General features: G+C 43.8%; 1 protein-coding gene across 2 annotated transcripts in view; it reads right to left on the bottom strand.

The window, feature by feature from the left end:
* LOC106608004 (echinoderm microtubule-associated protein-like 6) overlaps nt 1-26,737 on the bottom strand; it is a 92,316-nt gene that overhangs the window by 33,105 nt on the left and 32,474 nt on the right. For both annotated transcript variants that reach the window (XM_014205648.3, XM_082976469.1), the window contains exons 7-18: nt 21,544-21,745; nt 20,523-20,660; nt 14,776-15,032; nt 12,884-13,096; nt 12,533-12,703; nt 12,145-12,251; nt 10,751-10,869; nt 6,970-7,156; nt 6,754-6,859; nt 6,474-6,567; nt 5,948-6,048; nt 5,327-5,529 (exon numbers count right to left, since the gene is read on the bottom strand). In XM_014205648.3, coding sequence (XP_014061123.3) covers nt 5,327-5,529; nt 5,948-6,048; nt 6,474-6,567; nt 6,754-6,859; nt 6,970-7,156; nt 10,751-10,869; nt 12,145-12,251; nt 12,533-12,703; nt 12,884-13,096; nt 14,776-15,032; nt 20,523-20,660; nt 21,544-21,745 — 1,898 coding nt within the window. The remainder of the gene's footprint in view (nt 1-5,326; nt 5,530-5,947; nt 6,049-6,473; nt 6,568-6,753; nt 6,860-6,969; nt 7,157-10,750; nt 10,870-12,144; nt 12,252-12,532; nt 12,704-12,883; nt 13,097-14,775; nt 15,033-20,522; nt 20,661-21,543; nt 21,746-26,737) is intronic.

Here is a 26,737-nt window from a genome sequence, read left to right on the forward strand (position 1 = left end):
GACTTGTTTTTGAACTGTATTATTGACTGTATGTTTGTTTTATTCCATGTGTAACTCTGTGTTGTTGTATGTGTCAAACTGCTTTGCCTTATCTTGGCCAGGTCGCAGTTGTAAATGGGAACTTGTTCTCAACTTGCCTACCTGGTTAAACAAAGGTCATATATATATATATTTAAAAAATGATCACAAGTCAGTCATGCTCATAACCTGGCTAATAGGTTAGTGTATCTATTTATGTAGCTATTTATTTAGCAAGGAGTGAGTAGTCGTGCTGTACTTCGCTCCGCGGGTAATATTACATTTCATTTCATTACATTACATTACAACGGAACGATTTGATTAGTGTAATGTTAGCTAGCTAGCTACATAGTTGTCTTTGCATCAAGGATAAAGGTGTAGCTAAAGGTATAGGTGTAGCTTTGAGAAACTAACAAGGTTAGCTAGCCAGCTGTATTCGTTCGTTCGCGCCGTTTTCCAAACGGCGTCAACACCAAAACACCACAGCCACTGCTAGCTAGCCAACTTTAGCAACTAGCAGTACTGTAGAAACTAAATACATTACAACGGAACGATTTGATTAGTGTAATGTTAGCTAGCTACATAGTTGTCTCTGTATCAAAGATAAAAGATAAAGGTAAACGCAGCCACCGATAGCTAGCCAACTCTACCAGCTAGCCATACTGTATCATTTTTAGTCAATAAGATTTTTGCAACGTAAGCTTTCTGAACTTTCGAGTTGTGTAGTCCACTTGTGTAGCTAGCAGGACTGACTTTGTGTTAGCTAGCCAACGTTTAATTACTTCTGCGTTATGAAAGGGACTAGACACGGACACGAATGATCCATTGGTAGTTTCTTGTAACCAAGTATTGGTGCTAACATTGTGTATTGGTGCTAACCGTGTGTTATTGGATGCTAGCATGCTAGTTAGCTACGGCGTCATAGGACACGGTGCACTGGGTGGGTTTCACGGAAGAATACTGTACCAAGTTATCTAGCTGAATAAACTAAGTTTGAGCCTATTCCTGGAAACATTGAACCACTGTAGTTTACATCAATTATAATTTCTAAAGTGGAAGTTGGAAAAGTTATATTTGAGTGTTTCAGTGAATGGTTAGTGAGGGAGGCCCTGCTCTCTCGCTTCCCCAGTTGTTTAGTTAATTTTCATTCCAATCTCCTTTGCATTAGCGTAGCCTCTCCTGTAGCCTGTCAACTATGTGTCTGTCTATCCCTGTTCTCTCCTCTCTGCACAGGCCACACAAACGCTTCACACCGCATGGCGGCTGCCACTCTAACCTGGTGGTCCCAGCACGCACGACCCACGTGGAGTTCCAGGTCTCCGGCAGCCTCTGGAACTGCCGGTTTGCGGCCAACAAGGCAGAGTTCATCTCAGCCTATGCTACCCTCCAGTCCCTCGACTTCATGGCGCTGACAGAAACATGGATTACCACAGAAAACACTGCTACTCCTACTGCTCTCTCCTCGTCTGACCACGTGTTCTCGCATACCCCGAGAGCATCTGGTCAGCGGGGTGGTGGCACTGGAATCCTCATCTCTCCCAAGTGGACATTCTCTCTTTCTCCCCTGACCCATCTGTCTATCTCCTCCTTTGAATTCCATGCTGTCACAGTCACTAGCCCATTCAAGCTTAACATCCTTATCATTTATCGCCCTCCAGGTTCCATTGGAGAGTTCATCAATGAGCTTGACGCCTTGATAAGTTCCTTTCCTGAGGATGGCTCACCCCTCACAATTCTGGGTGACTTTAACCTCCCTACGTCTACCTTTGACTCATTTCTCTCTGCCTTCTTCTTTCTACTCCTCTCCTCTTTTGACCTCACCCTCTCACCGTCCCCCCCTACTCACAAGGCAGGCAATACGCTTGACCTCATCTTTACTAGATGCTGTTCTTCTACTAATCTCACTGCAACTCTCCTCCAAGTCTCCGACCACTACCTTGTATCCTTTTCCCTCTCGCTCTCCTCCAACACTACTCACTCTGCCCCTACTCAGATGGTATTGCGCCGTCGCAACCTTCGCTCTCTCTCTCCTGCTACTCTCTCCTCTTCCATCCTATCATCTCTTCCCTCTGCTCAATCCTTCTCCAACCAATCTCCTGATTCTGCCTCCTCAACCCTCCTCTCCTCCCTTTCTGCATCCTTTGACTCTCTATGTCCCCTATCCTCCCGGCCGGCTCGGTCCTCCCCTCCTGCTCCGTGGCTTGACGACTCATTGCGAGCTCACAAAACAGGGCTCCGGGCAGCCGAGCGGAAATGGAGGAAAACTAGCCTCCCTGCGGACCTGGCATCTTTTCACTCACTCCTCTCCACATTTTCTTCCTCCGTTTCTGCTGCTAAAGCCACTTTCTACCACTCTAAATTCCAAGCATCTGCCTCTAACCCTAGGAAGCTCTTTGCCACCTTCTCCTCCCTCCTGAATCCTCCTCCCTCTCTGCGGATGACTTTGTCAACCATTTTGAAAAGAAGGTTGACGACATCCGATCCTCGTTTGTTAAGTCAAACAACAACGCTGGTCCTGCTCACATTGCCCTACCCTATGCTTTGACCTCTTTCTCCCCTCTCTCTCCAGATGAAATTTTGCGACTTGTGACGGCCGGCCGCCCAACAACCTGCCCGCTTGACCCTATCCCCTCCTCTATTCTCCAGACCATTTCCGGAGACCTTCTCCCTTACCTCACCCCGCTCATCAACTCATCCTTGACCACTGGCTACGTCCCTTCCGTCTTCAAGAGAGCGAGAGTTGCACCCCTTCTCAAAAAACCTACACTCGATCCCTCCGATGTCAACAACTACAGACCAGTATCCCTTCTTTCTTTTCTCTCCAAATTTCTTGAGCGTGCCGTCCTTGGCCAGCTCTCTTGCTATCTCTCTCAGAATGACCTTCTTGATCCAAATCAGTCAGGTTTCAAGACTGGGCATTCAACTGAGACTGCTCTTCTCTCTGTCACGGAGGCTCTCCGCACTGCTAAAGCTAACTCTCTCTCCTCTGCTCTCATCCTTCTAGACCTATCTGCTGCCTTTGATACTGTGAACCATCAGATCCTCCTCTCCACCCTCTCCGAGTTGGGCATCTCCGGCGCGGCTCACTCTTGGATTGCATCCTACCTGACAGGTTGCTCCTACCAGGTGGCGTGGCGAGAATCCGTCTCCGCACCACGTGCTCTCACCACTGGTGTCCCCCAGGGCTCAGTTCTAGGCCCTCTCCTATTCTCGCCAAGTCACTTGGCTCTGTCATATCCTCACATGGTCTCTCCTATCATTGCTACGCAGACGACACACAATTAATCTTCTCCTTTCCCCCTTCTGATAACCAGGTGGCGAATCGCATCTCTGCATGTCTGGCAGACATATCAGTGTGGATGACAGATCACCACCTCAAGCTGAACCTCGGCAAGACGGAGCTGCTCTTCCTCCCGGGGAAGGACTGTCCGTTCCATGATCTCTCCATCACAGTTGACAACTCCATTGTGTCCTCCTCCCAGAGTGCTAAGAGCCTTGGCGTGACCCTGGACAACACCCTGTCGTTCTCCGCTAACATCAAGGCGGTGACCCGATCCTGTAGGTACATGCTCTACAACATTCGCAGAGTACGACCCTGCCTCACACAGGAAGCGGCGCAGGTTCTAATCCAGGCACTTGTCATCTCCCGTCTGGATTACTGCAACTCGCTGTTGGCGGGGCTCCCTGCCTGTGCCATTAAACCCCTACAACTCATCCAGAACGCCGCAGCCCGTCTGGTGTTCAACCTTCCCAAGTTCTCTGACGTCACCCCGCTCCTCCGCACACTCCACTGGCTTCCAGTTGAAGCTCGCATCTGCTACAAGACCATGGTGCTTGCCTATGGAGCTGTGAGGGGAACGGCACCTCCGTACCTTCAGGCTCTGATCAGTCCCTACACCCAAAGAAGGGCACTGCGTTCATCCACCTCTGGCCTGCTCGCCTCCCTACCTCTGCGGAAGCACAGTTCCCGCTCAGCCCAGTCAAAACTGTTCGCTGCTCTGGCACCCCAATGGTGGAACAAGCTCCCTCACGACGCCAGGACAGCGGAGTCAATCACCACCTTCTGGAGACACCGGAAACCCCACCTCTTTAAGGAATACCTGGGATAGGATAAAGTAATCCTTCTAACCCACCCCCCCCCAAAAAAGATATAGATGTACTATTGTAAAGTGGTTGTTCCACTGGATATCATAAGGTGAATGCACCAATTTGTAAGTTGCTCTGGATAAGAGCGTCTGCTAAATGATGTAAATGTAAATGTAAGCTAAAAACACAGAGCCTACCGTTAGCTAGCTAGCTGCTGGGAGGATGTCATGTCATTGGAGGAGTAGGTGAGTGATCAACTTTTTACCCTCATTGTTTTTCGGTGGCTACAGCTAGAGATGCAGGTGTCATTTGGTTAGCTAGCAAGAAATGAGAATCGTTTTGCTAGCTAGATAGCTATGCTGAACTGTCTGTCTCTATGACATTTACAATATTGTATCAATATTTTCTACACCAGGCAAAATCGCACATCATTAGCTCAATGTCATGGATGTCCCCAAATAAATGCCACTAGAAAACAGCTTAAACAAACGCAAATGCTGACTTGACTGTAAGTTGGCCGTAGTTGGCTCGCTAGCAAGCAAGGGATAAGAACATTACCAGCCAGTATGGCTATGGAACATTTAGAACGAACGACTGGCTGGCGTCCATAGATACAGAACAAAAAGACTGAACGACTGGGTCACGTCTCTGTCAACCGAACCAGTAGAACGAACGACCAGCCGGCTTGGCTAGCAACCCTAGATCTGTGTTGGGACTGTATCTTGTGGAAGGATGAAATAGTATATATAAATTCATCAAAATAATGTTTTTAATGAAAATATGTTAATCATTATTTGAATATGTTGGTAACCTGTTGTATTTAAGTGATAATGCCCTTGAAGCCGGTGTTTGGAGGATATATTGGCATGTTAGGCCAGAGACAAAGTCATGGGCCAGGAAACCGTGCCAATGTATCCTCAAAACACCGGCTTCGAGGGCATTATCACTATTATTGAAATGTGAGATAATGTCTAGATGCTTTTTATAGTGGAGATCAAGTTTATAAATTGCCTGGCTGGGCTGATGAGACAGTGGATTGCACCATCAGATGGAACAGTAAATAGGCATTTTAACGTCATAGATTTAGCCGGTGGTAACTTGTGGAATAGACACCGGCTGAAATATTTACACTAAGTGGGTGTTGGGAAGCCACTGAGTACAAAATAGAGCCGTTCCCAATTGTCATTGGTCAAAAAGACCATGCAATAAAGATGATGAGAACCTTGTCCAGGGAGTACATGGCGAACACAGGTCCGTCGTGGGCCTTGATGGTCTTCAGCAGCATGGGTTCCTTCCAGACATATATGTCCCCTGTGGCGGCTCCAGAGAACACCAGCTCGTCTGTCCGACCATAACACACGGACATCATCGTCTCCAGCTTCCCCAGGCTCCCAAAGATGCCTCGCTTGAACATAAGGCCCCCACCTTTAGAGACAGCACACCATTAGAAACTCAGGCATACATTAATTGATTTCAATAAACGTACAATGCCTGACAAGCTAAATAGTTGTTCATAAGAAGAATTACAGGGTGGAACACTTTCCTAAAGATAAAATAATTGTGTGAAAACACCCATGGAACTATATTTTTCTTAAGGTTAGCTTTAGTGCTTCTACACCTGCATTGCTTGCTGTTTGGGGTTTTAGGCTGGGTTTCTGTACAGCACTTTGAGATATCAGCTGATGTAAGAAGGGCTATATAAATACATTTTATTTGATTTAGTGTAGCTGAATTTTTTCTAGTGTGAAGCAATTGGTAGCTTGGTAAACTGTATTTTCAGAGTAGCTTCCCCAACACTGCTGATGGTATAAGAGAGACAGTCAGGGAGAACAGGAGGGCACACCTGTATGCTGCCAGAACTTGATGTGTTTGATTCCCACTGTGACCAGCTTGTCCATGAGGATAGGATTACACTTCACCACAAACAGCTTGTCTTTGTGTCCCCTGGGAATAACAGAAACGGAATATCCACTTCACATTCTGTCAGCTCAAATACATAGAGCCCTAAGTTTTTCCTGGTCATGTAATGTGGTCAGGAAAAAACTCCTAACTGGTTCTACAAATGTGTTATCATCAAGACAACAAACCTGAGTCCAAGTAGAATTTGATTTCTTTCAAATACTTTGAGCACTTGATTGAGCCTGCCTGGATTGTCAGACTTTTAGGACTATACCATAAGTTCCATTGTGCCAGGTAAGCTCAATCAAGCACAGCTAAAGTATTTGAAAGAAAAAAATACAATTTTAACCCAGCTTAGCTGAACTATTCTATAGAACCCTGTTATTTTAATAACTCGAAATGTCTAAATGCACACCCCCACTGATCACACAAATAGTAGCTATCAGCCGGTGTGAAAAAGCTTTTAGTACCTTGCCGTGGCCAGCTTCTCCCCCTTCCTCCAATCCCACACAATGATAGAGTGGTGTTCATCAATGCCCACTGAGACCAGGCTCTTCCCATCCGCTGCACAGAAACAACAAGCTACTCTTAGTTTGACATCTTAACAGACATAGGGACAGAACACCCATGGACAACACATATACAAAATATTAGGAAGCATTATGGGCTTTGATCATTCAATAGGCTGGTATTGATATTACATTCTGATAATGACATAAGTTACATGCCCAGGAAAATACATAGCCATACCAGAGAAATCAAGGGCACAAACTCCTTTCTGGTGAAAGCCCTTGAGCAGGGAGAAGCACTTCAGGGTTTGGATGTCCCACACATGGATGGCTGGGTCCCTGCCAACCTGGATTCATTCACAAAGAGGTGATTAAGATCAGTGTGTGAGAGAGACAGAGAGAGAAAGAGAGAGCGAGAAGGGAGGGAGGGAGGGAGAGCGTGATTGTACATGTGTACCTGTCCAGTGGCTGCATAGTCTTTCAGAGGGTGTACGGTCAGGCTGATGATGTCATCATCGTGGCCCAGGTAAAACCTCTGACTGTGTTGCTCTCTGTTGTAGACCACGCCCACCGCCGCCACATGGTACACCACCTCCCCTGCCTGGGTGTAGAACAGGTTGTTTCTGCAGTCGTAGCCGCGGTACCTACACACGCGCGCACACACACACACACACACACACACACACACACACACACACACACACACACACACACACACACACACACACACACACACACACATAATTCTACTATATTAAGGGAAGTGAAAGCCACTTACAGTGCATTCGGAAAGTATTTAGAACCCTTCCCCTTTACCACATTTTGTTATGTTACAGCCTTATTCTAAAATGTATTAAAGAAATGTTTTTCCTCATCAATCTACACACAAAACCCCATAATGACAAACTGAAAACAGATTTTTTTTAAATAAAAAATTACAAACTGAAATACCTTATTTACATAAATATTCAGACTCTATGCTATGAGACTGGAAATTGAGCTCAGGTACATCCTGTTTCCATTGATCATCCTTGAGATGTTTCTGAAACTTGATTGGAGTCCACCTGTGGTAAATTTAATTGGTAGGACATGATTTGGAAAGTCACACACCTGTCTATATAAGGTCTCACAGTTGACAGTGCAAAAACGAAGCTATGAGGTCGAAGGAATTGCACGTAGATCTCTGAGACAGGATTGTGTCGAGGCACAGATCTGGGGAAGGGTACCAAAACATTTCTGCAGAATTGAAGGTACCCAAGAACACAGTGGCCTCCATCATTCTTAAATGGAAGAAGTTTGTAACAACCAAGACTAGAGCTGGCCGCCCGGCCAAACTGAGCAATCGGGGGAGAAGGGCCTTGGTCAGGGAGGTGACCCAGAACCCGATGGTCACTCTGACAGAGCTCCAGAGTTCCTCTGTGGAGATGGGAGAACCTTCCAGAAGGACAACCATCTCTGCAGCACTCCAGCAATCAGGCCTTTATGGTAGAGTGGCCAAACGGAAGCCACTCCTCAGTAAAAGTCACATGACAGCCCGCTTGGTGTTTGCCAAAAGGCACCTAAAGGACTCTCAGACCATGAGAAACAAGATTCTCTGGTCTGATGAAACCAAAACTGAACTCTTTGGCCTGAATGCCCAGCGTCACGTCTGGAGGAAACATGACACCATCCCTACGGTGAAGCATGGTGTTGGCAGCATCACGCTGTGGGAATATTTTTCAGCAGCAGAGACTGGAAAACTAGTCAGGATAGAGGAAAAGATGAACGGAGCAAAGTACAGAGAGATACTTGATGAAAATGGGCTCCAGAGCGCTCAGTACCTCAGACTGGGGCAAAAGTTCACCTTCCAACAGGACAACGACCCTAAGTATCCCTAGCCGCGTCCTCAGATCATGCGCAGACCAGCTGGCTGGTGTGTTTACGGACATATTCAATCCCTCCCTATCCCAGTCTGCTGTCCCCACATGCTTCAAGATGGCCACCATTGTTCCTGTACCCAAGAAGGCAAAGGTAACTGAACTAAATGACTATCGCCCCGTAGCACTCACTTCTGTCATCATGAAGTACTTTGAGAGACTAGTCAAGGATCATAATCACCTCCACCTTACATGTCACCCGCCCCAATAGGTCCACAGACGATGCAATCGCAATCACACTGCCATATCCCATCTGGACAAGAGGAATACCTATGTAAGAATGCTGTTCATTGACTACAGCTCAGCATTCAACACCATAGTACCCTCCAAGCTCATCATTAAGCTTGAGGCCCTGGGTCTCAACCCCGCCCTGTGCGATTGGGTCCTGGACTTCCTGACGGGCCGCCCCCAGGTGGTGAAGGTAGGATACAACATCTACACTTCGCTGATCCTCAACACTGGGGCCCACAAGGGTGCGTGCTCCGCCCCCTCCTGTACTCCCTGTTCACCCACGACTGCGTGGCTATGCACGCCTCCAACTCAATTTTCAAGTTTGCAGACAACACAACAGTAGTAGGCTTGATTACCAACAACAACAAGACAGCCTATAGGTAGGAGGTGAGGGCTCTCGGAGTGTGTTGTGAGGAAAACAACCTCTCACTCGCCAAAAAGATCATCAAGGACAACATCCACCCGAGCCACTGCCTGTTCACCCCGCTACCATCCAGAAGGCGAGGTCAGTGCATCAAAGCTGGGACCGAGAGACTGAAAAATAGCTTCTATCTTAAGGCCATCAAACTGTTAAACAGCCATCACTAACACAGAGAGGCTGCTGCCTATATACAGACTTGAAATCATTGGCCACTAACAAATGGACTTTATTTATGCCACTTTAATAATGATGTTTTCATATCTTGCACTACTCATCCCAGATGTATATACTGTATTTTATATTTATATGTACATATTCTTATTCCATCCCATTACTTAGATTTGTGTGTATTAGGTAGTTGTTGTGGAATTGTTCGATTACTTGTTAGATATTGATGCACTGTCGGAACTAGAAGCACAAGCACACAAGCATTTCGCTACACTCGCAATAACATCTGCTAACCATGTGTATGTGACCAATAAAAATGTGATTTGATTTGATTTGAAGCTCACAGCCAAGACAATGTAGGAATGGCTTCGGGACAAGTCTCTGAATGTCCTTGAGTGGCCCAGCCAGAGCCCGGACTTGAACCCGATCTAACAGCTCTGGAGAAACCTGAAAATAGCTAAGCAGCGACACTCCCTACCAACCTGACATAGCTTGAGAGGATCTGCAGAGAAGAATGGGACAATAAAGGTGTGCCAAGCTTGTAGCATCATACCTAAGAAGACTTGAGGCTGTAATCGCTGCCAAAGGTGCTTCAACAAAGTACTGAGTAGAGGGTCTGAAAACTTTTGTAAATGTGATATTTCAGTTTTTTTTTTTATACATTTGCAAAAACCTGTTTTTGCTTGTCATTATGGGGTATTGTGTGTAGACGTATTCCATTTTAGAATAAGGCTGTAACGTTACAAAATGTGGAAAAAAGTCAAGGGGTCTGAATACTTTCCGGAATGGACTGTATACTGAAACAAAAATGTCAATTCATTCCTTGACTGAGTGCCTGGGTGTTTCTGTAAATCTGACTAGGGAAAATGACATAAGACGGCTATTTTTCTGAAACTGTGAAGGTATGATCCTTATCTAAAAGGTACTCCAAATAAAATCACAGTTCATATGCTGTCTCTGCCCTACATGGCCTATATAAGAGTGTCTAATAAACCCCGCGTGGGGAATTTTAATCAAATGTGCGGCATTTATTTCATCGCTCAAACACTGAAAGAGTCCTGCCTCCCCCACTGTGAGGTCTTTAAGTTTTACAAAAAGGAAAGGACACTGAGGGAGTATTAGAGCTGCTACAGGGAAGTATTTAATGGCTGCTCGTGCTGAATCAGTAATGTTAACTGCTTCACACATCTTGAAAATTTTTAGCAAAAATGATTTAAATACTACAGCTTTGAAAAGGGATTTGCATATTCCAACAGCTGACACAGACAGGCCAATTTCAGAGAGAGAGAGATTGTTTCATCGCGATGGAAACACACAATTTCCAATCAATTCAAGACAAGACATCTGTCCTTATCACGTCATTTCAAATGGTGGAGTGTCATCTCAACCAATTTGACATTGAAAAGATGACACCTAAAACACACGTGTGAGTATTTTTCTGATGAACACTCAGTAACACAGTCAAAATGAGACCCATAAGACCTGTCATAAGAACCCATTACCCGTGGACAAACTTTAGACGAAGACCTTCATCTGGGCCTCTCTGGCGCTTTAGGGAGCCAACCTGCTGCTTCTTCTCTCTGCTCTGCTGCCTCAGCTGGGGAAGGTCCTCCTTATACACCTGAAACAAACACACACAGTCGTCCTTCTACACCTGTAACAACAACAGTCCTTCATATTGTACATCATGTCAACCTGCTTTCATCCACTTTCCCCACAATCACAAGCATTACATTACATTACATTAACGTCATTTAGCAGACGCTCTTATCCAGAGCGACTTACAGTAGTGAATGCATACATTTCATACAATTTCATAATTTTTTTTGCTGGCAGCTAAGGTTGACTAAATAACATGAATGGTGATCATGTTGACTTCATCCTCCTACGACACATCATATGCTTTACTGAACCATGATATGAAATACTACCGATAACAAACATCAACAAATGCAAAGTGTTGCATGAGGACAAAAATTAAGTCTTAAGAGAAGCAGGGACAATAATATTTTTACCCCACACATGAAACTTTGAACAGGCAACTCATTGATCTGTCATGAAGCAGTGTTGGCACAGCCGGCAATATATCTCCAGAGCACACATGGCAGCGCTCTGTGTGGCACCAACCCGCATCGTCACGGCAACAAATGCAGATCCAGCTGCCAGTGGAGATAAGGCATGTGATGGATGCCATGGCAACCCAGGCGTTTTCCGACAAATAGAGTCTCAGTCAGCGTTGATCCCATACAAAGCCGCTGATAGGAGCACTCTGCTATTTGAATATATTATCTCCCCTTCCGTCCGCCTCGCAGCCTCTCTCTGCTAACATCAATCAATATCAGAATATCTCCACTCGGCACCTTCATTGACTTTCAGGATGCCTCAGGATCCTCGTATATGGCTGGAGGCATTCTGACTAACAACGGGCCATTCCAATTCAGATAACACTGACTAATGTGGGTTGTTCTAACAATTGATTCTCTCTCTGCCTCGTCTACTGTAGGGTATTTAAACAGGGTATTGTTTAAGCCTTGAATAGTGTGTTCTCTTGTCTCTCATGTTTTTCTTTTGGACACCAGTTTAAATGGGGCATATTCTCCTCTCATCTCATTCAACTGTCATTCTCATATATAGATATAGTATCTTCATTTGTTTACCCTGTTGTCGCAGATCATTTCCCTGTGCCGCAGGAAATTCAAATGAGCCTCGTAATTTCCATAAATTCACTAAAAACCCACAGTTCTCTTTTCCTCACTAGATCTCACAACTAAACTAGTCTATCAAAACATATTTCCAATAAGAAATTATAACTTTTTTATTATTTTATTATTAATACCCACTTTCTGTCTGAGCCATATAGGACTCCCTCCACTGTCTGTAGGCTCCACACACCCACCTGTCGGTCGTAGTTGATCTGTGTCTCCTGCTCAATATCAGAGTCCAGCTCCGGGACATCAGACACATCAGAGTCAGACTCCTCACTGTTGGAGTCTGCATGGCCATCTAGAGGGAACCGATACCAGGAGACAGTGGCAGCAGGCAAACTGATTTCACTGCTGCAACAATCACTCACATAGTCATTACATTGGTTTCTGACAAGAGCATGGACATTGTGTACTGTAGTCACTCTAAGGTAGATTAATCATATGAAATAATATTTCATACACAAATCTACCCAAGAACACTTCAGCACCAGCTCAACATGACAATATGGGGTCTCTCATTAGAACCATACAATACATTCTTAAATCAAACCCCCAGGTTCCTCAGGCTAAATACTGTACCTTGTGGTATATTGGTCTCCAGTCCTCCGTTCATGACGCCCTCAGGCAGGAACTTCCACTGGAACACAGAGTGGTCAGCCCCGCCGGTGGTCAACACCCACTGCAGGTCGTGAGACCAGTGCACGTTGGTCACGTGGGCTGAGTGGCCAATGTACTTCTTGAATTTTGCCCCTGTTCACAACATCAGGGAAAGAAAAACTAGTCAAAATTAAATGAGGGAAGGGGAGTGTGTTCAACATAATTCCCTATCTCATCATTCTATATTTGCATGGGTACACATGTATTTTTTATTGTAATGACTCCAAAGTAAAAATTGCATGTTGCATATTCAGAACAAAGACATTTACTGACCTTTCTTTAGGCAGGGGAAGCGGAACAGTTTGACCAGACCAAAGTCGTCTCCAGTAACCAGCACAGCACTGCTGTAGTTGGCGTCCACAGAGTTGACGTCACTGATGTTGGTGTACTTGGGCCAGATCCCACTCACCTCTGGACCAATCACACTTGTCCACGAGCTCCAGTGGATCCCTTTTACCTCCTCCTTGGTGGTCAGGTGCTTCCCAACTTCAGGGGAGAAAAACAGGATGGAAGACAAACATGGGCAGAATGCATGTATCTTGTAAAACCAGCTTGTTGTGCGTAAATAATAGCACCTTTAAATAATGTTGACTATGTTACAACTCTACTAACCTAGCTGCTAAGGTTCTTAGCTAGAACTAAAAGGCAATAAGTTTACTCAACAAGTAGGTAAAGGTTACATAAACATGAGACTGAAGGTGTTAACACACAAACACCCTGTTCCTGTGTTAATGAGGGGTTTAATTGGTGCAAGAAATAAACCAAATAGCAACGTAAACAAAGCCTAGAGCCGGGAGCCCCTTTCTGTCCGAAGCTTGCATCACTTGTGGAGCTCCTTTTTTAATTAGGGTCCTCAGCATGAATATTTGTGTATGTGCGCGCGCGTGTGTGTGTGTGTGTGTGTGTCAGTGCGTGTGCATGCGCGTGGTTTGTTAGTCTAACCCCCCAGGGAAGAGGGAGCTATCTAGAATCCCTATGGGACAAGTGAAATGAGAAAATCTACCATGCTTCAACACTCGATTGACGTCATTCTATTATCGTAATTAATTGACTTTCTAAGAGAATATTCCCTTGGCTTTTATAATTGCAAAATAATGCAATGTTAAAAAGACAGATAAGTGAAGCAGGAAACACAAATAAACAAACATATTGAGGTAATATGTTTGAGGTAAATGTAAGAAAGTACCCATTGATGTCAAATATGTTCCCTAATAAATAATTGGAAAATGTAGCAACCAAACTATTTTCCCCTCTGTCTTCTCTGCAGCATCACCTGTTGTCCTCCTGACTGTCAGTCTAGACAGTCTGTCTGCTGACACTAAACACCCTGGAGCAACGCTGAGTCACTCACTCTGACAGGGCTTTTCACACAGAGCTCTCCAAAAACATAGTGTAGTTTGAGAGAGAGAGGTGTGTGTGTTTGTGCGTGTGCGTGTGCGTGTGTGTGTGAGTGTGTGTGTGTGTTTGTGCGCGTGTGTGTGTGTGTGTTTGTGCGCACGCGTGCGCGTTTGTGTGTGTGTGTGTGTGTGTGTGTGTGTGTGTGTGTGTGTGTGTGTGTGTGTGTGTGTGTGTGTGTGTAGACAGTGGTTATGTAGTGACTGGGAGGCTTGTGCAGCTGTCTAGAGTTTAGACAGTGCCACCTAGAAAGCAGCCTTGCCTAGGAAGACCCTTGCCTGTGTGACAGGCAGAAGAGACAAATAAGAAGAAACCACTGCATAACCACATCGATGTTAAAGCCGGATGTGATGTGATGATTGCTGCTGCTGGTGTGTGTGTAACAAGGGCTTGTTTGGCGTGGCGCTAAGCTAGCTGTGATCCACCTTCGATTCATGGGCCTAATTACTGTTTACTGTCAAGCTGATTGCTGTGTGATCTGTTTACATGCCTTCTCCCAACAAGGAAACAAGAAACAGCTACATCAGATTCAATCACAGATAGTGTTCCCAGTAAGCTGAGATAATAGGAGTTATACCATGGTTATCATGGCCTAGTTCAGAGAGACACGGGGACAATTTTAAGTCATTATGAAGCGTTGCTTTTCTGCAAAGTGAGTCACTCTCAAAGTGACAGCAGAATCTGTCAAAAGCAAAGCCAAGCTGCCAAAACACAACATTGTCACAACGTTGCCAAAACGTGGTGGCGGCTGGTGGCGGTGATTCACTCACTTGGCATCCTGTAGAAGAGGCGTTCTCCCGCACCGTCGTTGCTCTGGAGGAACTTGCTGTCGATGGACCAGTCCAGGTGGGTGATGAAGCTGGAGGACTTGTTGCACTCGCCCACTTTCTTGTAGCGCTGCGCCACAGCATATACATCCACCAGGCCGTCATTGGAGCCCACGGCCAGGTAGCTGCCATCCGGAGAGAACTTCATCTCATGGATCACCTCCTTCCTGTCTTTAATGTGCACGACCTCCGTCATGTCCCTGGAAGGGAGAGAGGAGGGAGGGAGGGAGGGAGGGAACAGAGATGGAGGGGGGAGAGAGAGAAAGGAAGAGTGAATCCCTTGGCTCTAGGCAGGAGGCTGGCTGGCTAGCTCATCTATCTAACCAACAGTGAGCAGCAGCAGATGGACTGGGCCCATTCATTGTCATAATGACTCTGAGGCCAGCTGAAACACTGAGAGGGAGCCTCGCCACTAAACTCATCTTCCTGCTGTCTCTCTCTGAGGAGGACGCATTACAATGAACCACCACAGTCTTATCACACCTGCTGCGCTCACCCAAAAGCAATTCCGCCGGCCCAGACTTGATTAACTAATTTTTCATGAGTAATTTTAGATGGGGACATAATTATGCTTTTCTGTCTAAATTGCTCCCTGGTAATGTTAATGTTGGTACGATCACAAAAGGGGGAAGGAAGTATGTAATCACAGGACGTATAGACAGTGTGGCTTCGTATTCTTATGATGTGCTGTAATTGTGAATCATAATGCCAGTGATGTTTGTCCCTTATCCTGACAAATTCCTAACGATTAGATATGGTGAACAGTAATCATAGGGAATAACCTATGGGGAATATCAATGTATACAGTGCAGTGTGTCTCAAACAGCTATATCCAACGAGGAGGCAGATAAAAAGTCAATGTAACAAGTCAAACCCTTTTAAACGCACCAGCTCTCAGTCAGAATCCTACAGCACAACACAACACAGCCCCAGGCAACATAAATTCATCCAATCATAAAAAGCTGCCCCTAATGCTGTAAAGCCCGTTCTTTTCCCATAGACTAAATGCAAATCAGGAGCACTGTTCACTTCAAAGTGCAGCGTGAGGATTAGCCACTTCAAAACGTATTGATTAACAGCACTGCGGACCAATTTACTATAACCTAATGGAAAGTGCCAGCATACCAACTGAATCTGCTGGGGAGTAAATTAAACTGGGGCCTTCAGTCAGGCTTTAAGTGATGAATTCAGCATCTCATTTGAAGGCTGTTAAAACCAGAGGTTTTGGCCCATGGCGGCACTGTAGGCTAGGTTGCATAACTTTATGGCCCTTCTTTACGAGATGTATCTGAAGAGTTTGATGCTGGAAATACTTTTGCCAGCTTTGCTATAATGCAAGTACTTATGAAAGCTAACTAACCAAAGTAAAAATGTTCCTTAATTTTCCAAAATTAAATTATTTTCCTAAATGGCCATTCGACCGATCCGTGAGCTTCCACTGGGGAAAAAAAGCACTTAAGCTAAATTCACACGCTAGTGTTGCAATGTCATTTTTTGTCACAAAATGGGCAGCTCCTTGTAATACGCTCCGGGACTCAACAAACTTTTGTATTACCTGAAAATTGAGATGCCCCGTATCATTCCTTCCGCAGCCGTGGGGGGAAATATAGTCGCTTCGTTCCTTGATCTGATCTATAGGCTATATAGGCTATTCATCAAAGTAGCCTATTTTGCATTGATAACCAAATGTAAAAATTCTCAGCGACTGTTCAAACAGTAAACCAAACAACACAAATCCACCCAAAAGGGTATTTTGTTTATAGGTGATAAAAAGTGATTCCAGGCTATTGTGAAATAGTAGAAAATGCTGTAGCCAACTAGCTAGCCATGTGCTTTTTCTCCATGACCAAAACATGATGTTCTATTTTTAGCTGATATCATAATGAATACAACAGCAGCATATCAAACTGGGATACTGTTTTAGGTTACACCAGCAAGTATAAGAATATACACCACCGGTCAAAAGTTTTAGAACACCTACTCATTCAAGGGTTTGTCTTTATTTTTACTAGTTTCTACATTGTAGAATAATAGTGAAGACATCAAAACTATGAAATAACACATATGGAATCATGTAGTAACCAAAAAAAGTGTTAAACAAATCAAAATTTATTTTATATTTCAGATTCTTCAAAGTAGCCACCCTTTGCCTTAATGACATCTTTGCATGCTCTTGGCATTCTCTCAACCAGCTTCATGCGGTAGTCACCTGGAATGCATTTCAATTAACCTCTTCACTATAGGGGGCAGTATTATCACGGCCGGATGAAAAACATACCCAAATTAAACGGCCTACTACTCGGGCCCAGGAACTAGAACATGCATATTATTAGTATATTTGGATAGAAAACACTCTGAAGTTTATAAAACTTTTTGAATGATGTCTGTGAGTATAACAGAACTCATATGGCAAGCAAAAACCTGAGAAAAATCCAAACAGGAAGTTTGACCTCAGATGGCTGTAGTCATTTCAAAGGATTTTCTATCTAAACTACAGTGTCTGTGATGTCATATTACACTTCCTAAGGCTTCCACTAGATGTCAACAGTCATTAGAACCTCGTTTGAGGCTTCTACAATGCAATTTGATTGAATAATACCCGGAAGAGTAAGTGTTCTGGCTGGGGTCATTGCCTTACCTCACGCGCACTCATGAAGGATTAGCCATTTTTCTTTTTCTTTTGTAATGAATCTGCTATTGTCCGGTTGGAATATTATCACAATTCTACGATTATAACACCCTAAAGATTGATTGTGAACATGGTTTGACATGTTTCTACAAACGCTGAGGGAACTTTATAACTTTTCGTCGACGGTGGATAGATGCATTTTGGAATGGGGATCTGGACGCGCCATCAAAACGGATTTATTTCGACATATATTATGGACTTTATCGAACAAATGAAAATTTCTTGTGGAAGTGGGAGACCTTCCGAGTGCATTCAGCCGAAGATCAGCAAAGGTAAGATAATATTTTTAACATATTTCAGCGTTTTGGGGATGCCGTGGCAGGACGGCTAACTGAATAGCATGGTGCTCAGTACTCAGAATATAGAACAATGTGCATACTATGTAAAGTTATTTTGAAATCTGACACAGCTGGTGCATAAAAGAGTACTGTATCTATAATTCTTAAAATAATTGTTATGTATTTTGTCAACGTTTATGATGAGTAGTTTTGTAAATTCACCGGCAATTTTGGGGTGAATACATTTTCTGAACGTCACGCGACAATGTAAAATGTTTTTTTTTTAATATAAATATGAACTTGATGGAACAAAAAATGCATGTATTGTCTAACATAATGTCCTAGGAGTGTCATCTGATGAAGATCGTCAAAGGTTAGTGCATAATTTTAGCTGGTTTTGTGCTTTTGGACGGCTAACCTTGCTTTGAAAATGGCTGTGTTGTTGTTATTTGCTGTGGTTGTATCCTAACATAATCTAATGTTTTGCTTTCGCTGTAAAGCCTTTTTGAAATGGGACAACGTGGCTGGATTCAGGAGAGGTTTATCTTTCAAATGGTGTAAAATAGTCGTATGTTTGAGAACATTGAATTGTGGTATTTTAGTTGTTTTTGTATTTTGCGCCATGCGATCCCATTGGCTGTTGGCTAGGGGTTCCGCTGGCGCAACGGGGTGCCGCTAGCGGAACGTCTAGATGCAAGAGGTTAACAGGTGTGTCTTTTTAAAATTAAATTTGTGGAATTTATTTCCTTCTTAATGCGTTTGGGTCAATCAGTTGTGTTGTGACAAGGTAGGGGGGTATACAAAAGACAGCCCTATTTCGTAAAAGACCAAGTCCATATTATGGCAAGAACAGCTCAAATAAGCAAAGAGAAACGATCATTACTTTAAGACTTGAAGCTCAGTCAACATGGAAAATGTCAAGAACTTTGAAAGTTTCTTCAAGTGCAGTTGCAAAAACCATCAAGTGCTATGAGGAAACTGGTTCTCATGAGGACCAGAGTAATGAAAGACCAAGAGTTAGCTTCTGCTGCAGAGGATAAGTTCATTAAGAGTTACCAGCCTCAGAAATGGCAGCCTAAATAAATCCTTCACAGAGTTCAAGTAACAGACACATCTCAACATCAACTGTTTAGAGGAGACTGTGTGAATCAGGCCTTCATGGTCCAATTGCTGCAAAGAAACCACTACTAAAGGACACCAATAAGAAGAAGAGACTTGCTTGGGCCAAGAAACATGAGCAATGGACATTAGACTGGTGGACATTTGTTCTTTGGTCTGGAGTCCAAATTTGAGATTTTTGGTTCCAACCGCCGTGTCTTTGTGAGGGTGAATGGATGATCTCCGCATGTGTATTTCCCACCGTAAAACATGGAGGAGGAGGTGTTATGGTGTGGGGGTGCTTTGCTGGTGACATTGTCTGTGATTTACTTAGAATTCAAGGCACACTTAACCAGCATGGCTACCATAGCATTCTGCAGCAATACGCCATTCCATCTGGTTTGGGCTTAGTGGGACTATCATTTGTTTTTAAACAGGACAATGACCCAACACACCTCCAGGCTGTGTAAGGGCTATTTTACCAAGAAGGAGCGTGATGGAGTGCTGCATCAGATGACCTGGCATCCACAATCCCCCAACCTCAACCAAATTGAGATGGTTTGGGATGAGTCGGACCGCAGAGTGAAGGAAAAGCAGCCAACAAGTGCTCAGCATATGTGGGAACTCCCTTCAAGATTCTTGGAGAGAACGCAAAGAGTGTGCAAAGCTGTCATCGAGGCAAAAGATGGCAACTTTGAAGAATCTGAAATATAAAATATATTTTGATTTGTTTAACACTTTTTTGGTTACTACATGATTCCATATGTGTTATTTCATAGTTTTGATGTCTTCACATTTATTCTACAATGTAGAAAATAGTAACAAAATTAAGAAAAACCCTTGAATGAGTAGGTGTTCTAAAACCTTTGAACGGTAGTGTATATATATTTTTGAAAATTATAAATCAGATTATTTCACATGCAGATGTGGGAAGCTAAAAAAGCTAGCTAGCTTGCTATGTTTTTAGACAGGTTAAAGCCTGCTAGCCAGGCTGCCAGCTAGCTACTACTAGCAAGGGAAGATGACTTTTCCTTGCTATCACAGAATAAAAAAAGTTAAATATGTAAATAATATGCTATCACCTATCACCCCCTTGTGAATGGGAGTGGGACTGGTGAGGAAATTATGTTACCAAAAGGTGTCCGCTGCTCCAAAAATCCCACTCCACCCACGCGCACCTACGCACTAGATCAACGGAGTGAAGCTTGTAGTAACCTTTAAGGTGGGTAATAGGAGATGCGGGAACTTTTAGCAGTAAAGGGGGGAGGTGAAGGTCCTATACCCGATAGGAGAGTCTGTACTGAACACTGAGCTCTAAAGCAGATTGTGAAAGGAGTGCTTGCTGTGCTAAAGATTAGTCTAGGGACTACAGGTGTGGTAAGTGGTGCCTGTATTTGGGAACCAAATGTGCAGACAGTGCGTTCTGTACTGCACTTGCCTCTAGGGACTAAAGATAGGCAGTGATATGGAAGGTGGGAGTTTGTTGTACCTGACACTAGGACCTAAAAGTGTTTGTTTGTGGATGTTTTCTGTAACTGTGAGCTACAAGTGTGTGAGTGAGTGGGTGTCAGTTTAACTGACTCTAGGGACTAAAGGTAGGCAGTGAAGGTACATTTTAGCAGTACCTGACTCGGAGCACGGTGAAGGAGCCGTCCTTCATGCCCAGAGCGAGCTGAGAGCCATCGTTGCTGAAGGCCACACTGCGGACTGCCTCCTCCATGTTACAGCGAGCTATCAGGGCATGGTCCGCCAGGCTCCACAACCTGAGAACACCACACACACACACACACACACGCACGCACAAACACACACACAGTCATAACCAATCAGCACAGTTTTAGCTATGAACATGGCTTCTGTAGCCACACCCATTAGAAAGTATTAAGTGAAGAAGATATCAGTAGCAGCTAAGTGACTAAGACAGATGTTTTAATGAGCTAGTTACTGCTGCAGGGTGAGGGCTTGAATTAAGGGTTAGACTATATTTTAACAGTCCGTAATAAACCATTTATAAAGCATTTACAAAAAGATTGCATAACGGTTATGGTTGGGTTAGGTTATGTTAAGGGTTAGGGTTAGATAGCGCTCACTTTAGATTAGGGACTGCAAAAATACTTTACTTATGATCAATAGATGGTTTATAAATGTGGGCGTAATGATTAATGAATGGTTTATTAGGGACTGTTAAAATAAAGTGTTACCAGGCCCACAGAGAACTCTGTTACTCCTGGTAGAAAGGGGTTGTGTGGCTTCATTATCAAGTATCTGTCCCCTGCACAGGCTGGCACTGTGACCTTTCTATAGCTAGCGCTGAACTCTGGGCTAGAACTGTCCCGGTTAGAAATGTGTAGAACAGTGTCTGACAAACTAAGGGCTGTCTGAAGGAGAGGAGAACCAGTGAACCAAGCAGGACGAGTAGTACTGCTGGTCAGGGTTCACTGAGTTTATGTAATTAAGATGAAAAGTCTGGATGAAGTGGTACATTAAAATAGAATGAACAGGGATGGTGGCCTGGGTAAACTGAGAAAGGATAAATTAGGGAAGAAAGCTCTGATGATAACTACTGGGTCTATAAAGATGCTAGTGTAAAGATGCTTCTGAGGGAGCTGATGTACGAGCTAAATTACAGCTGGAGTTAAGACTGACCGTACAGATCGGTCATCACTGCCGGTCACAGCTAGCGGTTTCTTGGGGTGGACGTCCAGAGCCCAGAGCTCTCCCTCACAGTGACCCTGCATGATGAGCAGAGGCTTGTCTCTGTCCCGAACCATCACCTCAAAGATCTCACTGTCCTGCGTCCCCGCCAGGATACGGTCTGCCCTCCAACACACACTACGAATAGACAGCCCTTAGAGAGAAAGAGAGGGAGGAGGGAGGGGGAGGGATGGAGGGAGAGAAAAAAGAAAGAGGGATAGAGAGAGACAGCGGATGAGAAAGACACCGCAAATAATGAATGCTCTGTCATGTATAACAAAAGAAGGAGATTGAATACAATCACAGCCCTTCTTCAGCAGGTGATGAAGGGTAGCATCTAATCCATTTCCTTGTGTATTACACTTCAATCCAGAGATAGAAACTATTACGTTCAGACAACTTTCAGGTGGAAAGTTTTTCACAGAGTGATGTGTGACTAATACAGGTAGACTTTCATTTCAGGAGAGAGAAATGAAGTAGACAACTCTAGAGGGAGGAACAGATTGAGCTGCTACACTGAAGGCATGTCAAGCAACAAGACATCAGCAAGACATCACCCAATGCAAGAAATCACCCAATGCCCCTCATTAATACTAAATAGTCTCTAACTCAGTCAGGAAAAGCACAGCTACAAATCCTCAGGCTCTTCCTAAAACAACACCTCACTAACATCACACGATATGAAAAATATATATAAAAATACATGGCAACCAGAAACCAGCTACAGCCAATATACAGATGAAGGATCTTAATTTTAGCCAGTTTGCTACAGCAGGAAAATAATCCTGTAGCAACAGGAAATGTGAATTATTATGTGAATTATAATTAATGTACATTTTTGTAGGGGTTGATAAATGTTTTGTTTGGGCAAATCAAGTCTGAAATTTCAAAATGGTAATTACAAATTTTAGAAGCCTTTTTAAAACTCAAATACACTACAAAAGTGATCAAATGAAGATCCTACATCTGGACAGAATCCCTGGCAACCGGAGTAACATGAACTAGAGTTAATTGGCTGCACAATACACTTCAGCTTTGACACCCTGGGGGAATAACCATTTCTAAAAAGTAATTAATGTGGATTCTTATCTCAGATTTCCTCTCACTAAAACTGATCCATAGTTAGGAATCAAACCTTCACTGGGACTCAAAACATTCAAGAACAGAAGTAGGAAATCCCTTAATATGGAGGATACAAAAATCATTGGGAGCACTTTCTAATCTAGAGCCACAAGCTGTTACGAAGGTTTTTGGCATGTCTACTAATTTCTCAGATTTAGTCCTGCTGTACATACCTACACGTACACTACGGTCACAAGACGCAGGCCTTCTTATTGTCCCTAGAATATCTAAGCTAATATCTAGGCTTTCTCCTATAGAGCTCAATTTTTATGGAATGATCTGCCTATCCGGTGGAGGAGATCTTCATGGGATATACTCAGCCTTGTCTCCAGGTAGTAAGTTGGTGGTCTGTTGATATCCCTCTAGTGGTGTGGAGGCTGTGCTTTGGCAAAGTGGGTGGGGTTATATCCTGCCTGGTTTGCCCTGTCCGGGGGTATCGTCGGATGGGGCCACAGTGTCCCCCCAACCCACCCCTGTCTCAGTTTCTATGCTGCAATAGTCTGTGCCGGAGGGCTAGGGTCAGTCTGTTACATCTGGTGTCATTCTCCTGTCTTATCAGGTGTCCTGTGTGAATGTAATTCTCTCTCTCTCCCTTTCTCCCTCCCGGAGGACCTGAGCCCTAGGATCATGCCTCAGGACTACCTGGCCTGATGACTCCTGTCTGTCCCCAGTCCACCTGGTCGTGCTGCTGCTCCAGTTTCAACTGTTCAGACTGCGGCTAGGGAACCCTGACCTGTTCACCGGACGTGCTTCCGTGTCCCGGACCTGCTGTTTTTGACTTTCTCTCTGTCTTTACCGCATCTGCTGTCTTGACCTCTGAATGCTCGGCTATGAAAAGCCAACAGACATTTACTCCTGAGGTACTGACCCTGCTGGTCATCTATGAACGTTTGAACATCTTGAAGAACAATCTGGCCTTAAATGGCCATGTACTCTTATAATTTCTACCCGGCACAGCCAGAAGAGGACTGGCCACCCCTCAGAGCCTGGTTCCTCTCTAGGTTTCTTACTAGGTTCCTGCCTTTCTAGGGAGTTTTTCCTAGCCACCGTGCAGCTACATTTGCATTGCTTGCTGTTTGGGGTTTTAGGCTAGGTTTCTGTGTAGCACTGTAAAAAGGGCATTATAAAGACATTTGATTGACTCGTGTTTTTAGAAACGATGGGCTGCTTGTTTTGTATGTTATTTTGACATTAATACGGGTCACATATCACTTTGCAAACAATGTAAATAAATAAATAATAATAATAGAGTTAATAAAGCTGCGTACAAACTTGGTCTTTTTTGCTTTCTTGAGTAAGGCAGCTCCAAAATGCAGGTGTTTCAGCCTAGCTCAGTGATTTCTGTGGTGGTGGGGCAGCCAGCGGAAAATACGGAGCATAGCGGTTGGTAATGTTCTCTAGTTGCGCCGTGATTGAGTAATGTTCTCTAGTTGCGCCGTGATTGGCTCAGTGTTCTGTCACCCATGGGGACACTATGTCCCCGGCAAATCTAAGGGTAGAGCTCGAAAATTGAAGCCCCTTAGGTGCTACCATAGAGTTACATTAGAAGTGCCCATCCAAGAAGTCTCAAGGTCATTTGCCACAGATAAAATGATGTCAAATCATGTTATATCTACAGCAGCTTTGATTGGACTGTTCAAATCAACATCATACTTTCAAAAGTCATCATGAATCACGTAGACAATCTACTGGCAAATGCTTTTTAATCCTTGTCATATGAAGAGAAATAATGAAGAGAAATCTAGCGATGCTCATTGGCCATTGGACATAAACACTACACAACAAGTTGGAAATCGCAAATTCAACAGTGAGTAATTTAGAAGGAATCAGTTGCTAACTGCAAGCATCGCAAAGCAATCACTGGTCTGCTATTCAGTGGAGTAGGTGTGTGGTCCCAAGTCTGAAAAAGCTTAAAAACATTGAACATTGGCCATGCTGTCAATCCAGCATGACTTCTGCCATGCTCAAAACAACTGGAAACTCAGAAATTAGAAATCTGACTTCAGTGAGTTCAAGACAACTGGGAACTCAGAAAATATGTTTTGAACGGTCATCCAACTCGGAATTGCAAGTCGGGAACTCGGGCCTCTTTCTAGAGCTCTGACCTGAAGATCACTGACTTCATCATGATTCAACCTTGTTTTTTTCCTGAGTTCCCAGTTGTCTTGAAAGCACCATAAATCCAGAGAATGCCAGATTTTGATGACAAAATTTGCCCACGAAGGACCGCCGCGCCACCTTCCTGTTCAAGTGAGCACAACAAGGTGAGTCCAAAAATGTCTTGTATGCTGCTGCATAAATGATGCAATATGGCAGGGAGATATGTATATTGTAGCTAAGAAAGTAATACTACGTGTATGTTGTGTAGTAAGCTGTTAGTAGCCCATGTGCCTCACCCTAATAATTTGGTCCCTTTCCCCTCTTAATTTCGCCTGCTGTTCTGACTTGGTGGTGCACATGTAGCCTATAGCCTGTTTTAGAGAAATGTAATCATTGAATATTGTAATCATCATTGTCTGCTTATATGCCCCCTTTATTTATCCTACGGTTCTGACTTGATGTACAGAGAGAATACTGTAAGAACGGACATTGTTCTGAATTCTGTCGCTGTACATTTCAAAGTGCTGAACAAATAGAGCGGCACATTTTGCTCTTAATTGTAATCAGAGGGTTCATATAAATACTATGCATGCCAGTCTCTCTTCGCTAAGAGTTGAGGAGAGACTGACTGCATCCCTTCTTCTTTTTATAAGAAACATTAATGTGTCGAAAATCCCAAATTGTTTGCATAGTCAACTTACACACAGCTCTGACACACACACTTATCCCACCAGACATGCCACCAGGGGTCCTTTCACAGTCCCCAAATCCAGAACAAATTCAAGAAAGAGCACAGTATTATATAGAGCCCTAATTGCATGGAACTTCCTTCTATCTCATATTGCTCAAATTAACAGCAAACCGGGTAAAAAAAAAACAGATAAAGCAACACCTCGTGGCATTTGACCTAGATAGTTTGTGTGTATGCAGTGATATGTAGACTACATGTGCCTTTTTAATGTATGTAGTTCTGTCCTTGAGCTGTTCTTGTCTATTGATGTTCTGTATTACTCATTCTGTATTATGTTTCATGTTTTGTGTGGACCCCAGGAAGAGTAGCTGCTGCTTTTGCAACAACTAATGGGGATCCAAATACCAAATTGTTGTATTGACTACGTCTGTCCTAGCACGCTCATTAATGTCTTAATCGAAATTACGTATTGCCTCTTATCTGCTCGTCGTTCCCTTCTGCCATAATTTGTACATCTCAATTGTCAGTAGAAACCACATTTTGTTTAAGCAAGTCAGCCATATCAGAAATGTTTTTTTAAAAGGCAGTAAATGAGGCTGAATGTTTCGCTGCCAGACAAGGCTCCACTGATAGCCAGGTGTAGCAGTGGTAAGGTGTTGGGACTGCTGTTGGGGCTCTGCTGTTGGGACAGCTTTATGTAGGCTCTAACAGTTTTTGGGCACCGATATAGTGAAATTAATCAAATCAAATCAAAGTTTATTAGTCACGTGCGATGAATACAACAGGTATTCCTTATAGTGAAATGCTTACTTACAGGCTCTAACCAATAGTGCAAAAAAGGTATTAGGTGAACAATAGGTAGGTAAAGAAATAAAACAACAGTAAAAAGACAGGCTATATACAGTAGCGAGGCTATAAAAGTAGCGAGGCTACATACAGACACCGGTTAGTCAGGCTGATTGAGGTAGTATGATCATGTATATATGGTTAAAGTGACTATGCATATATGATGAACAGAGAGTAGTGTATTGTTTAGTGTTGTGTTGTGTAGTGGCTTTAAAAAAATGTTTTTGCACCAAATTGCCACTGGTTACAATACTTTGACCGACCAACAAACACCCAGCAATGCCATTGTCTAATCCCAGGGTGTACCCGGTGTCTGTGGGGCTTTCAGATATTATTATTCCCCACCCCTGGGGCTGGCTGGGGACACAGAGCTTTTCTCTGCTTTAA

This window comes from Salmo salar, chromosome 01 (genome assembly GCF_965601325.2).
Source record: "Salmo salar chromosome 01, fSalSal1, whole genome shotgun sequence".
In the NCBI taxonomy this organism is placed as follows: Eukaryota; Metazoa; Chordata; class Actinopteri; order Salmoniformes; family Salmonidae; genus Salmo; species Salmo salar.